Genomic DNA, 15,406 nt, shown 5'->3' with positions numbered 1-15,406 from the left:
TTTGCTTCTTCAGGGTCCATAGGGTCCACAGGGAGACAATGGGAAGTGTAGGTGGTGGATAGGAGGACCGGACACCAACAGTTAAAACTTTTGCTATCCCAGGATGCTCCGGTCCTTCCCCCACCCTCTCCCCATACCTCGCCCACAGCCTGAGGCAATCAGTTTGTCTTGGTGTCCGGCAGGAGCTGGATCACCGTTGGAACAGTGGGGCTGCTTTATGCAGGCAAGCTTTAGTTTATTTTATAGTGTGTCTCTGGACATTCAGGACGCTTACCTACATATAGCACCCTTCCATCAGCGGTATCTCCGGTTTGCTATCCTACATATCCAATTTCAGGCACTACCCTCATGGCATTATGGCATGAGATCAGACTACTCCCATACTTGGGATGAACTCTTGCTCTTAGCATGCTCTCCAGAGGTCCTTTCCGAAGGTAGTTTCCAGATTTCATCAAAATCAGGAGATTGTGGCCCCAGCCTCGTTTTCTGGTTCCCCTGTCTCTTCGGGTGTGTTTGTTTCTGTGTATGTGCCGGTCTTCCTTCTCGTTTTTCCCGCTCCTGTCTTGGGCTTGCTAACTTGACTGGCCTGCTGGGGTGGTGTATAGGGCAGGAGGAGCCTGGACTGCTAGAGTGAAGAATTTAACTGCTTGGTGTCCAGACTCAATCTGCCAGCCTATGCCCAGTGTAGTCCCTGTGTCCCCTATGGCGGTTCGAAGAAAAGGACTTAAACCAGGTAAGACATAAGTCTCCTTTTTCAGATGAATCTCTTGCACCAGGGATAGGGCTGGTGCAAGTACTTACAGATTATTACTGGTATGAAACCAAGTGTAGGGATCGGAGTAGTCTCATTGCAGAGATGTGTGCAATTCAGTATACAGGTGAATTCATGCATTTAGGGGGTCATTCAGACCCGCTCGCGAGCGGCAGTACGCTCGCAAGTGGGTGAATGTTCCCCACTGCGCATGCACACGACGGAGGGAGCTCCGTCGTGCGCATGCGCGAGACCCGGCGAGCGACGGGCTCACCATCGCTCCGGGTTTCGCACCAAAGGGGGCGTGCTGTCGATGTTGATTGACAGCACGCCCCCTTTGGTGGGCGTGCCTGCCAGACGGAGGCGTTCCCATGGGAACGCCTACCGTCTCAAGCCGGCCCCACTGACATCACTAGTGATGTCAGTGGGAGTAAATTTGGCTCTGATAGAGCCAAAATCACTCCAGGGCTTGCGGCAGCGAGACCCTACCGCAGGGTCTCCGTCGCAAGCCCGATGGTCAAGACCATCGCGACCATCATCATGGACGCTCGCTATAGCTGTGGGTGGTCACCCACAGCTATGCGAGCGTCCATGAGGACGCTCCAAAAAAAGATAGGAGGGCCCTGATTCAGAGCGAGCGCTCTGGTCAGAGCGTTCAGCTCTGAATCAGGCCCTTAGTTCCATGCACGCAGTATGGGTATAATTACGGATTAGTTGCACTGAACTCTGCACCAGCCCCACTCTCTCTACTAAAAGCACCAGCCCCACTCGCTCTACTAAAGGCACCCCTGTAGTCCTGCAGCGTAGAGGCATCTATTACAGGAAGCCTGGATTTTGCTCCTGTGACTGATCAGGGTTCCATGCAGCAGGTCTCTATGAGATCATGGTGAATCCGAAATGGCTTCGTTTAGTTTGAAACGTGTGAGGGAAGGAGATAAACTGCTCCCTTTACATGTGGCACGCTGGGCAGGGGTCTTTCTGACTCTTTTTACAAGTACCTGGGGTTCAGAGAGATCACGCTGCCGTAAAGTGCCAGCTGGCGCGGTTTACGGCAGCGGGAACTCGCTCAAAAGTGTTAGCTACCCTTGCCGGGATGACACTGTCGGGCATGGCTGCCGGTCTCATAACTACATTCCCACTCTAGGTCCAGCGCCAGGCAGGGCGCCAGACCTAAAGAAAGGGCACTTCTACGTGCGCTGATGGCGGGCCTGCACCCAAAAAGGGTGTGGCCAATGAAAAGGGGATGTGTCTTTATGACTCTTCCCCTTTTTCGGCACTCTTGGGGCGTGTCCGGCACTTATGGACATGCCGGGCAGCCCCCAAGCACTGCGGTCACTGTGAATAGATGCCGGGCGCATGCTTCCGACATCCATTTACTGGATGACCGCTGCCCCGCTGTTTTCCGCACCCGTGGGGAGGGGACAGAACCTGCAAGCTGTTTCAGCAGGGCGCGGCGCCGGAGGGCAGGGTACTTTCTGCCCTTTAGAAATGGGGCAGGGCGCGGCGTCCCGCTAAAACAGCCTAGCGGGTACGCTACGCCTACCTGCACTGTCATTTACTCCTAATTTGCATTACGCCTGCCTGCACCGTCATTTACTCCTAATTTGCATTACGCCTGCCTGCACCGTCATTTACTCCTAATTTGTATTACGCCTGTCTGCACCGTCATTTACTCCTAATTTGCATTACGCCTGCCTGCACCGTCATTTACTCCTAATTTGTATTACGCCTGCCTGCACCGTCATTTACTCCTAATTTTCATTACGCCTGCCTGCACCGTCATTTACTCCTAATTTTCATTACGCCTGCCTGCACCTTCATTTACTCCTAATTTGTATTACGCCTGCTGCACTGTCATTTACTCCTAATTTGTATTACGCCTGCCTGCACCGTCATTTACTCCTAATTTGTATTACGCCTGCCTGCACCGTCATTTACTCCTAATTTGCATAGTTATCCAGGTTATAGGCGAGGACAATGTAAACAAATGAAGGTTGCGGTTTTACTTCAGGGTCCAGTCCTCAAACTGGGCAACACCTGTATCCCAGCTAGTATCTCACATAATGTATGTTTGTATTGCACATTTCTGCTATTTACCTTGTTCTTATTGTGTCTTTGAAACTGAAATAAACTGTAAAGGCTCATACACACTAGGCGGTGCTGTATGAGCGATATTGGTGAAAGATATTAGGTGTACACACTGAATGATTTTGTTCATCGATGTCACCATGCCACATCCCTGAACAGGCACTTTCCGATGATATCGTCAGATTGGCCTGTATGTTTGCACGACAACACACATCGTTAACGACCCATGGGAGTGCGCATCATTGGTTGTTTGGTGCTTACACACTGGATGATATGAACGATATATCGTTGAACGATTTTGTTATCGTTCACTTTTATCGTCTTGTGTGTATGCCTCATAACACTTTTTTAAGAAAAGCTAATCTTCCTTCATCATTATTATAATGTTTTCCCCAGAATATAAGAGTGACACTGTATGAAAGCGCATAAAGTATGTGAGGGTTATATTTACCTGCTATAGATTTGGATAGTTATACTTTACACACGTCATGGTCTTGGCATCGTGTGAGGTCTGTGCGTGATGCTAGTAGGTACCGTATGTCCTATGTATCTTCATGTAGCTTATTACAGACTTTTATACTATTGTTGTTTAGACTTTCTCCTATTCTCCCTGATGTAGATATATGTAATCATCTAATAACAGTATATTGCTTTTGTTTGATGCGCAAGTCTAGAACGGTGTCTCGTTTGGTCTTGTAGGTGTGTGGAAGTTGTCAAGACATCGCCCTATGTGGAATTGGCAAATGATTTAGAGATCAACAAAGCAATCACCTACCTGAGGCAGAAGAACTTTACACAGGTATACGATGCTTGCTGCTGCCTCCTTTTCCTATATATTTATAACGATAAACCTTTACTATACATCTCCAGGTAATAAGCTGAGCCTACGCTGTTCATATATCTCCCAAACCGAAATTATCTGTTCCATTGTTCTGTACAATTGTGTAGATTGCTATAAAACATGGAATGAATTGGAAATTGGCACCTTTTACATAACATAGCTTTAATCATGATTTAATATTGTCATCAGTTGATAGTACAGAATATTCCTATAAAGAGAGAATTGAGAGTATCCACACGAGATGACATGGCTTCCCACGCTTTGGGTCCTGAGCCACAGGTTATGTACTGTACATGTTATCCCAGTAACCAGTTTTGAATAAAGAAAATGACTGGAACATATATTATGGAGAACAGGAGTCGGACAGTTTAGGTGCACTAGTATTGTATTCTTATGTAAATATTGCATAACACATACTTAACATAAAAACACACAATAAAAGTAACACTGTGTTATAATACCAGGATGTTCTCTTGTGTGGCTTTTCTCTGGGTCACCTGGTTTATTTCTATCAGTCTAAATACATACCGTTGTCATGTAAATTAGAAGAATATCACCAGTTATTGTGGATTTATTTAACAATATAAATGCACAAAATTATAGGCCTTTTATTCAGGTCACATTATTATGAGACACACAGGCATTTTGCTATTACACTTAATATATATGTGATTTTAGCCCACTCTGATGTGCAAATAGCAACGTCCTCATACAAATGTTAAGGTACTCAACTAGTTTTTTTTAGATGATATAAAATGTACTGTGGTATTTTTACACCTTTATTTTTTCCTATAACAATACTGTGTTTCTTTTATCTTTGTACACCCTGTAAGTATGACGTGGTACGTACAGCTCTTTCCCATCCATAGCATATAGATTAGCAGTAGAGATGAGCAGGTTTTTGTTTCCCAAACCATACTGGTGCTTTAGTTTTGCCAAAACCAGGCTGGTGTCTTGATTTTGGATTTCACCTAGATGTAAATTCAATAAAAAATTTGGGGGGGGTGGGGGTGCTGGCTTGAGCCGAGGGGGAGGGGGGGAGGGGATTTAGGACAGGGTTGGATTGAGGTAACCTGTGTGTGTATAATAAGGAGAGCTGGTGTTTTCCATTTCCCAGGAGTTCACTAACAATGGGAAAGGTGTAACAAGCCTTCTAAAGAGTCCACAAGTGAAGAAGTTACCCATAGCAACCAATACTACATGTAGATGTTTATATGATGTTTATATGATGGGACCTACGCGCCCATTTCTTTCTCTTTAGGCTGTAGAGACCTTGAAAATGTTTGAGAAAAAGGACAGCAGAGTAAAAAGTGCTGCAGCGACCAACCTGTCATTCCTCTTCTTCCTGGTAAGTGTGTTATGCCAGCCATTTATATACCCGATCATGGTAACCCACTATAGCAGCACGGCAGCCTCTGTAAGTCACGCACCTGTACCCATTGTACCTGGACTCACCGTACTGTGCATAATGTTGCTGAGATTTATAGGAGAATTTTGTGACCGAGTTTCCATTCAGGATAACGGATTTGTGGCACATATGGGAAACAGTCTAACCTGGTACACACTGGCAGATATATTCAATTGATTGGCCAATACAGTGTGTGCCCGTCAGCCAGTGTGTACCAGCAATATGTCTGTGAACAACGTCGTTCACTGACATATAACCCCTTGGGACAGCCCCCCAAAGGACAAATCTACAAAAAAACAGATACAAAAACCTAAGAACACCCCAAAAAAGACATGTCATTTTTGGGGTGAAAATTTAAAAAGTGGGGGGATAAACATTAAAAGTATCGAAATAGGCTTCTTGGGGGGCTGTAAGTATGGGTCAGGTGTTTGTGGGATTACAGGTGCATGCCGCAGGTGGATCTTTCACGTTTTTAAAAGTTAACTTTAGAGATATAAAAATATGCCAGCACCCATTTTCAAGCACCCCAAATTTGACTGGATTACTTATTGTCACCAAAAAATACAGCTTTATGCCATTCTTCACCACGTTCCCAAAGACGCTAATAGCAAGCAATTTACACAACTTAAGTACCCAAAATAGTTTTATTAGGGCTATTAGTACACATCTATATTGATTCCCTATGTTAGTGCATTATTTTCTGGGGTACAGACCGATTTCCCCAATTCTTTCAGTACTTTTCGCCTGTTCCGCATTCACCTATTTCCGTCTTCGCCTGTTTTGCAATTGAATTAGGCGAAAAGCGGGGACGAGCACAGAATAAATTTGCCTCTGAAACAGGCGAATGAGGCGAAAAGTCGGACAGGCGAAAACTTTGCCTCTAATTGAATATAGCTCTAAGTCTTGGAGAGTGATAGGTACCAACCAATCAGCTCCTAACTGTCATTTTTCAAACAGCCAGTAAACTGACAGTTAGGAACTGATTGGTTGGTACCTTATCAGGTTTAGTAGATCTCCCCCAGAGTGTTCTGCAGATCTCCCCCAGAGTGTTCTGCACGTTTGTTATTAACATTGTCTTAAATTGTGGAGATAATCAGTTTAGTTTAGACTTTTGTCGCAGCCGCTACAGTATCTTTATGCTAATGCTGCGGCTGATGAGCGTCCTATCGAGACGCCCACTGGCGGCTGCGGTGCGAATCCGCTGATGTGTGTGCGAAGACGCACCATCGGACCATGCTTCTGCATATGTCCCAATTGTGACACAATCAGACACAATTGTTATGCTAAAATATTAATGTCAGTCAGTTTTGTTGCAGTCTGATTTCCTTCTCACTCAGAAGACTACATTGGGGGAACACTTTCATCACTGCCCCAAGGGTGGTCAGCAGCAGCCCAAGACCCTACATAGGGTTTGGCGCATAAGTGAACTAATCCTCACTTGAGTGTTGCTTTATTTTACCTTAATTACATCTAGGATGTGTGTGTGTGTGTGTACGCGTGTGCGCTCAGAAACATGCAGAGCTTTATGCATGTGCACATTAGCTGAGCAGAGGACACTACTTCTGGGTGTCCGCAGCTGCACAGAAGCAGCTAGCCATTGGATGGACATCAGAACAGTGCATCTGATAGTTGGCAAACATCCAATACCCATAATTCAATGGAAAAAGTACTTCCATCGAATCGGGAACATCGATGGTTGCTAATCATCGGCTTCAGATGTTCATCCTTATGAAAGTTCACTGGGATGCAGTTAAAGACCATCAATTTCTATTATGCCAAATACATAGATTTAAAACGCTTAAATACATAATTAAATATGTCGTAAGAGATACATTTTTCTTCTTACATAAAAGAACGCAAGCAACACAGGATCCCACCTTTGTCTACAGTATACCAAAAGATTCATATTCTACATTGTGTAAAACATGATATACTATATCTCCTGCAAATGTCAATGATAGAAATGACTGTTCACTATTATTGTCTTCATATTTCTGCCTCCTCCCTGGTTTGTTAGTTTTCCCTTTGAGCACTGAATTGTTATATGTCCTCTGTAATCCGCTGGCTCTGCCTTCATTTCCTGCAGGAAAACGAGCACACCCAGGCCGACCTGTACGCGGATTTAGCCGTGTCCGCTGACCGCTACAATCCGTCAGCACTAACCAATAAAGGCAATGCTGTTTTTGTAAGCGGAGACTATGAAAGAGCAGCTGAATATTACAGAGAAGCTTTGCGGAACGATTCGTCCTGCACAGAGGCCCTGTATAACATTGGTGAGGAGGCCGCTTTGGCCTATCATCTGGTCTAAAGCCTATCTACTTTTATTTATTTGTGTTGGAACATAATTAGCTACCTATGTTTGCCAATAATTTGTGGAACTACAAGTACCAACATGTTCTGTCAGTCATATTGTGTACCATTAAACTGTATAAATTGTTTGGAAATCAGTGTGGTCTAAAGTGAACTTCCATGCAGTGTTACACTGCCATTAGTATAGGCCGACTTTATCCATCCTCAGCCTGTCAACCTCCAATGGCATGGCAGAGTATGCTGGCACTTGTAGTTCCCCTGAGCTATAATCCTATGAACACTGAGAAAGTCTCTCTTGCTATCTGTATTGAGCTGTGACCTGTGAGACTGGATTGCATTGCATGCATAACTCTGTAATGAAATATATATCTTTCCTAGGCCTGACCTACAAGAAATTAAATCGCCTGGAGGAGGCTCTGGATTTTTTCCTTAAACTCCATGCAATCCTCAGGAATAGTGCCCAGGTTCTCAGTCAGATAGCAGACATGTATCCTTTGTACAGTAAGAGACTGGTGATTTATTGTGTCGGACCGGTTTCTAGTGAGTGTATACAGAGATATGGCCTTATCACACCTAGCAGAACTCTGCACCCAACTGCGATGTCTACTTTCACCTCTCTGACTCTTACTTAAGGTGCCCATACACGGTGCGATAAAGCAGCCGATCTGATGGATTGGTACGATATAGCTGCTATATCGTACCGTGTATGGGCATTATATCGAATAGTGCGCGCACCTGCGGTGTCGTACATCGCACCACCAGATCTTACTGCAGGTCCAGTTCATCTGGGGTTGCGATGTACGATCACATGCGGGTGGGGGAGGGGGTGCTGCCATATCGGGCGGTCAGCCACCCAATCGCACCGTGTGTGGGAACCGCCCGATATGTCTGCCGTCTGATCATCCTAAGGTGCAAATCACACCGTTTATGGCCGACTTTATTCTTCACCTCTCTAACTCTTAAGCTTCACCTCTCTGACTCTTATGCTTCACCTCTCTGACTCTTATGCTTCACCTCTCTGACTCTTATGCAGTGTCGTAACTAGGGTATTTGGAGTCCAGGGCAAGTTAAAAAATGGAACCCCCCCAGTATGTGCATACATTAAAAAAGTGGGTGTGACCACATGCCACAAGGGGCATGGCCACTGAAAAATGAGGGCATGTCAACATGACACACCACCGTTTCTCGTCATTCTGGGAACATTCCTTTCGATTCCATATGCACCTTAATGCCCCCAGTAGTAGTGCCCCTCTTGCAATGCCCACTGTAGTAGTGGCCCATATGCAGTGCCCACTGTAGTAGTGCCTCTTCTACAGTGCCCCCAGTAGTGCAGTCTTCTACAGTGCCCCCAGTAGTGCCCTTTATGCAGTGCCCCTTATACAGTGCCCCCAGTAGTGGTTTCCCCTATGCAGTGCCCCTTATACAGTGCCCCCAGTAGTGGTTTCCCCTATGCAGTGCCCCTTATACAGGGCCACCAGTAGTGGTGCCCCCAATAGTGCTTTTTATACAGTACCCCCAGTAGTGATCCCCCCTATGCATTGCCCCCAGTAGTGGTTTCCCCCCCTGTGCAGTGCTCCTTATACAGTGCCCCCAGTAGTGCCCCCCCCTATGCAGTGCCCCCAGTAGTGGTTGCCCCTATGCAGTGCCCCCAGTAATGCCCCCCTCTATGCAGTGGCCCTTATGCAGTGCCCCTCGTAGTGGTCCCCTCTATCCAGTGCCCCCTCCCGTAGTAGTCCCCTCCTATATGCAGTGCCCCCAGTAGTGGTCCCCCTATGCAGTGCCCCTTATACAGGGCCCCCAGTAGTTGTCCCCCCCCTATGCAGTGCCCCCAGTATTGGTCTTGCCTATACAGTGCCCCTTATACAGCGCCCCCAGTAGCAGTTCCCCTTATACAGTGCCCTCAGTAGTAGTCCCCCCTATACACTGCCCCTTATATATAGAACAGACACAGAAAAAAAGACCAAAAATACAACACTTACCTGAATCCCTGATCCTGCGCCCGCTGCTGTCCGCTCCTCTGTCCTCCCACTCGGCACTATGGGAGAGACGTCATGACGTCTCTCCCATCACCCACTGCGGGAGCTGGAAGGCAGAGCTCACAAGTGAGCTCCAGCCTGGCTCCGGCCATGGGGCAGCAGCCAATGGGAGTCTGTCTAACTCTCATTGGCTGCTAAAACATACACACCGCCGCTGGGTAGTACGAGTGTACTACCTAGCGCCGGCGGCAATGTGTTTGTTACTGTGTAGTGCAGTGCGGTCCGCACTACACTGACTTGAAACCACTGTTCTGGACCACGGCCGGCGGCACCCCCTTTTGCCGCTGGTCCAACGGTGCCCAGGGCACATGCCCTACTCGACCCCCTTCCTTAGTTACACCACTGCTCTTTTGCTTCATCTCTTCGACTCTTGTGCTTCATATATATATATTTCTGCAGTGGTTATCTTTGTTTAATGCCAATTTTGAATGGTATTAAAAGAATAGGCATGTGCTTGTAACCTTATGATTCCTGGTAAATGGGTTATGTGCCAAAACAAATTAACAAATTCTTGTGATTTATTGTAATTGACAAATAATTAGGGGTTGGATGCTAATGTATTGATGGTGAAGATTTGGTTGTAAAAGTCATAGTAACATTGCATGTAAATTGACTTTAGATCATACTGACTTTCAACGATGTGTAGCTGAAGCTAGCCCAGAAATGAGCATTGCTCTGATGTCAGGCTGTCACAAATTTGCTTGACATTGGGCTAATATCCAGTCCAAATCTCTTAGTATCTCATATTATCAGCTCATATTTGTATACTTTCCCTTAACCAAGTTTAATTAGCTATGAAATGCTTGAGGATCCTAACCAGGCAATTGAATGGCTCATGCAGCTTATAAGCATCGTTCCTACAGATTCACATGCCCTGGCTAAACTTGGAGAGTTGTATGATACAGAGGGCGACAAGTCACAAGCTTTCCAGTACTACAGCGAGGTAGTTATTATTATATCTACTTTTACTGAAAGAAGGAAAGGCTTCCAGTGGAGCGCATTAAGGCTCTTCTCACAATTCATTGTATTATTTAGAGACTAAATTAGTCGGATAATGAGGTTTATCAGCTGGTGATACAAATCTGCAATAGATGGCCGTTCAACATTTCCTCCATTTCACCACTTCTCCATGCCCACACACTATCTCCTCCATCCTGCCCGTTCCCTTTCTCCTCCATCCCACCTCATCACCCTGCCCGTTCACTCTCTTCTCCATCCCACCTCATCATCCTGCCCATTCACTCTCTTCTCCATCCCACCTCATCATCCTGCTCATTCACTCTCTTCTCCATCCCACCTCATCATCCTGCCCATTCACTATTTCCTCCATCCCACCTCATTACCTTGCCCAATCACACTCTCCTCCATCCCACCTCATCACCCTGCCTATTGCCTCTCTCCTCCATCCCACCTCATCACCCTGCCTATTACCTCTTTCCTCCATCCCACCTCATAACCCTGCCTATTACCTCTTTCCTCCATCCCACCTCATCGCCCTGCCCATTCCCTCTCTCCTCCATCCCAACTCATCTACTGTACCTACTTCCTCTCTCCTTTATCCCACCTCACCTACTGTACAGTACCTACCCATTCCCTTTCTCCTCCATCCCACCTTTTCTCTTCTCAATCCTTTTCTCACGCATCCCACCTCATTTCCCTGCCCATTTCCTCTCTCCTCCATCTCGCCTCTAATTTTCACACCATCTCTCTTCCATCACACCTAATCTCCTTGACCATTTCCTCTCTCCTCCTTCCCACCTTCTCTCTGTCTGTTCCCCATCTCCTTCATCCCACCTTATCTCTGTCCATTCCCTCTCTCCTCCTTCCCTCTTTCTCTGTCTATTCCCTATATACTCCTTTGCACCTGAACTCTGTCCCTTCCTGCTCTCCTCCAACCCACTTGATCTCTCTCTCCATTTCCCATCTCCTCCTATCCACCTTATCTCGGTCTATTCCCTCTCATCTCCATCCCACCTTAACTCTCTGTCCGTTTTATCTCTCCTCATTCCCACTTTATCTCTCTTTCCATTCCTACAGATGTGTCCTCATACATTTAGCATCAATACGCCACGCAGCGCGACTTGCCTGGTGTGAGTGAGCCGCCAGGTCTTGTGCTACTCTGGGGTAGCATCTGGTGTCTTTTTTGATGAAAATGTGTCTAAGTCTCAATGTAATTTGGACACACCAGGAGACTGCTGATTAATTTGATATGTGACACTTCTATTTTTACTTCAGGTTCCATAGGGGGTCCACAGGGTTGACCTTGGGGTATAGCTGGATCTGGTTCCACGGGCACCACACAGTTAAAGCTTTAGCTCCTAGGATGCACTGGATCCATCCTCCTCTATACCCCGCCCCCGAGCCACAGGCACCTCAGTTTGAGTTGGTGCCCGGCCAGAGTCGGGTTACCGTTTACACAGGAGGTGCTTGACTGTGGCCGAATCGACGGGGATCAGGTAAGATGCGAGGGTCGCCGCTACCGGTGACCCGCGTGTACAGTCTGCAGTCCTCAGCCTCCAGTTTCTGGGGACAGACCAAAGGCGGTGGCGGCGTGCTCCCCTCTTCAGATACATGGCCCGCACGTCCACTAGACCAACAGGGAAATATGGCGGTAAGCGAGAACCGGCATCCCAGGGATTAATGTCCAGCCAGGGTAGCCAGCCTTCCCTGTTTAGCGGCTCCTCCACTCAGCTCAGCACACCTTTCCGCTTGGATCTGGCGACGCTGAGCTGCTTCTTCCTACAGCCACAACTCCAGTGAGTTCTCCGGCGGCCATCTTCTCTGGCACATCGCAGATCTTTTTGGCAGCACGTGGACCGGTCCCCCCTGTGTACCTCTCTCCTAAATCTGGGTAGGTTGAATGTAGTGGTAAAGGTGCAGTGAGTATTAACCTTCTGCATTGTATGTGACTTTTGCTAGTGCTGATTGTCTGTGCTTTATTTCTGTTTACTGTCAGTCTATACCTATCCCTTTTCTTCTCCTACAGCCCTGGCAGTTGTGTGTGGGAAGGGCTTTTCTTGGATCTCACTTATATAAATTCATGCATTTGTGAGGTCGGTCACATACAGTTGTGTGCTACACGGTGCCATATCTGTGGGCTTATGTGCTGCATGCTTGTGGGTACACCAAGAGTTTTTCCTGTCGTGTTGATAAAATATATATACAGATATATATCATGTCTAATGAGGAAGTTGAACGCTCTGCGGATCCCACTCTGCTCTCCTGCAGTCGCTGCGCTGCAGGGGTAAATAGGGAGGATTTATCACAGGATGGGCTGTGTGTGAGGTGCCGTCAGATACCTGGTCCCTCTAACCCCCCAAATTCGGGACAGGATCCTTCTTGGGCGGCGTTTTCTCAGGTGCTGGCTTCCATCGCGGATCGTCTGGCTGTCCCGACTGCTCTCCTCCATAGGGGGTTACCCCAGACAGCCATCCCCCCTTCTCAGGGTATACCGCAATTATTGCAGTGCCCCCCTGGGCCTCAGACTGTTAATCCATATACGGGGTTACCTATGTATATTCAGTGTACTCCGGTGGCGCAGCAGTCCGTCATTCCCTTCCAGGGTCTCCCGCAGATGGGTCAACCAACATGGGTGGATGTGTTATCCAGTTCGGCCCAGAGTTTGGCGGCCTCATCTTCCGCTTTTCAAACTATGTTACGGAGTGACAAGCCTCAGAAGGCGTCTACACGCCCTATTATGTCATCTCAGTCTGCGCAGCTATCAGACTCAGATGTGTCCTCGGATGAGGGGGAATTGCCTGAGGACTTGGATTCCCAAGTCCAAGGAGTGGAAACAAAATCTTCCATTAATGTGCTGGCATTGGTGAGAGCAGTGTGGTCAATTCTAGATATAGAGGATGACGCACCGGCCCCCAAGTCCAAAATCCAAATTTTAAGCAGGCAAAAGTGACTTCGGCTGCTTTTCCTCTATCTGACCAGCTGTCTGATCATATGGCAGAGGCCTGGCAGTCGCCTAGTAAGAGGTTCCAGCCGCAGAGACGTTTAGCGTCTAGTTATCAGTTTCCTGCAAGTCATTGCAAAAAGAGGGAAACCCCGCCTGCAGTGGATTCTCATGTTACTCATTCAATCAAGAGTGCGACCTTGCCTATACCTTCCATTTCATCCCTAAAATATCCCACAGACAGGAAGGTGGAGACATGTTTAAAATCCATTTATTCTCTCTCAGGGGCGGTGCCCGTCCGTCAATGGCCATCTCTTGGGTGGCTAAAGCCATTGAGAGCTGGGCCAATGTCCTCAAAGATACTTTTCCTGAAGAAGCTCCGGAGGTTCAGAGAGCTTTAGTAAGACAGATGAGAGATGCCGCTATATTGGAGAAACGTCTTTGTATGCCAGTCTTCTGACTTGAAGAGTTTTGGCGGCAGCAGTCTCTGCTCGCTGGTCTTTGTGGCTCCGTTCTTGGAGAGCGGATGCAGATTCCAAGAAGGGCCTAGAGGCCTTACCCTTTAATGGGGAGATTTTGTTCGGCCCTGACCTGGACAAAATTGTTGATACCCTGGCAAAGTGTAAGTCTGCGTTTCTACCATCAGCAGCTGCGCCTTCTAAGGCTAGGACCTCGGCTTTTTGGTCCTTTCGTACTCGGGGTAAGTCCAAGGGTCAGACCTTCCCAAGGCAGTCGTCAACCAAGGCTGCTCCTAAACCAAAGAAGCAGGCCTGGAGCACTAGACGCCCTCCTTCCAAGCCAGAGGATAAACCTTCAGCCTGATGGGACAGGCCTCTCTCTGGGAGATCCCAGAGTGGGAGGCCGACTTCTTCAATTCGCCCAGTGCTGGTGCAATACCACCACGGATGCTTGGGTATGAGAAGTGCTACACCCTTTCCTTTCGTCACAGACCCCCCCAACAGTTCTTCTGCACGAGTCTTTCTCAGGACAAGACCAAGGCCTTGCAGATTCAGGGAGCCATAGAATCCTTGCTGAAAACAGGGATCATTGTTCGCGTTCCGCTTTCTCAACGCGGGACGGGTAATTACTCTTCTCTGTTTCTGATTCTGAAACCCAGTGGGTCTCATCGGCCTATCCTCAACCTGAAGTCGCTGAACAAGTTCCTCAGAGTGCCCAAATTCAGGATGGAAACTTTGCGTTCCATCATTCTGACTATGGAACCGGGGAATTATATGGTCTCCCTGTATGTCCAGGACGCCTACCTCCATGTTCCTATAGCACCTTCACACCAGCGGTATCTGAGGTTTGCTATACGCCAGCTTCACTTCCAATTTCAGGCTCTGCCCTTTTGGCTTTTCCACGGCTCCAAGGGTGTTCACCAAAATTATGGCTGTCATTGCTGCCCATCTGCGCAGCCAGGGTATATGGCTTCTGCCATATCTGGATGACCTCCTATTGCTGGCACGCTCCCCCGGAGGTACTTCTACAACATCTGCACCTGACGATCGCTTGTCTGCAAGCGCACGGGTGGCTGATAAACTGGAAAAAGTCCTCCCTGATTCCGTCACAAAGGATGGTTCATTTGGGAGCCCTTCTGGACTCTCGTCAGCAACGGATCTTTCTGACTCCAGAAAAGATTTCCTCCTTACAACTACGAGTGAGCAGTTGTGTGAAGTGTTCCCAGGTGTCGGTTCACACGGCAATGAGGGTTCTGGGATCGATTGGTGTCGGCATTCGACATGGTGGAGAATGCCCAGTTTCATTCCAGGCCCCTGCAGGGGCTGATTCTATCCAAGTGGAACGGGTTACCACACCGGATCAGGACTCAGATGCTGGTGTTGTCTCCGGAGATGCGCCTGTCGCTTGCTTGGTGGCTTCAGACGCAACATCTCAACAAGGGTCGCCCCTTTTGGATCCCGGACTGGGTTCTGCTCACAACAGATGCCAGTCTCCGGGGTTGGGGTGCAGTGATGGGTCCACTTTCGCTTCAGGGCCGTTGGATGGCGGAAGAAGCGGTTCTTCCCATCAACGTTCTGGAACTTCGGGCCGTGTACAGGGCCTTCCAGTTGTC

At 47.7% G+C, this 15,406-nt stretch overlaps 1 protein-coding gene across 3 annotated transcripts in view; it reads left to right on the top strand.

The window, feature by feature from the left end:
• Positions 1-15,406, top strand: part of IFT88 (intraflagellar transport 88) — an 88,326-nt gene that overhangs the window by 47,642 nt on the left and 25,278 nt on the right. For all 3 annotated transcript variants that reach the window (XM_088458591.1, XM_088458592.1, XM_088458593.1), the window contains exons 15-19: positions 3,539-3,638; positions 4,942-5,028; positions 7,175-7,361; positions 7,777-7,885; positions 10,227-10,377. In XM_088458591.1, coding sequence (XP_088314717.1) covers positions 3,539-3,638; positions 4,942-5,028; positions 7,175-7,361; positions 7,777-7,885; positions 10,227-10,377 — 634 coding nt within the window. The remainder of the gene's footprint in view (positions 1-3,538; positions 3,639-4,941; positions 5,029-7,174; positions 7,362-7,776; positions 7,886-10,226; positions 10,378-15,406) is intronic.

This window comes from Taudactylus pleione, unplaced genomic scaffold, assembly GCF_031769625.1.
Source record: "Taudactylus pleione unplaced genomic scaffold, aTauple2 ptg000842l, whole genome shotgun sequence".
In the NCBI taxonomy this organism is placed as follows: domain Eukaryota; kingdom Metazoa; phylum Chordata; class Amphibia; order Anura; family Myobatrachidae; genus Taudactylus; species Taudactylus pleione.
This window is presented reverse-complemented; position numbering and strand designations above follow the sequence as displayed.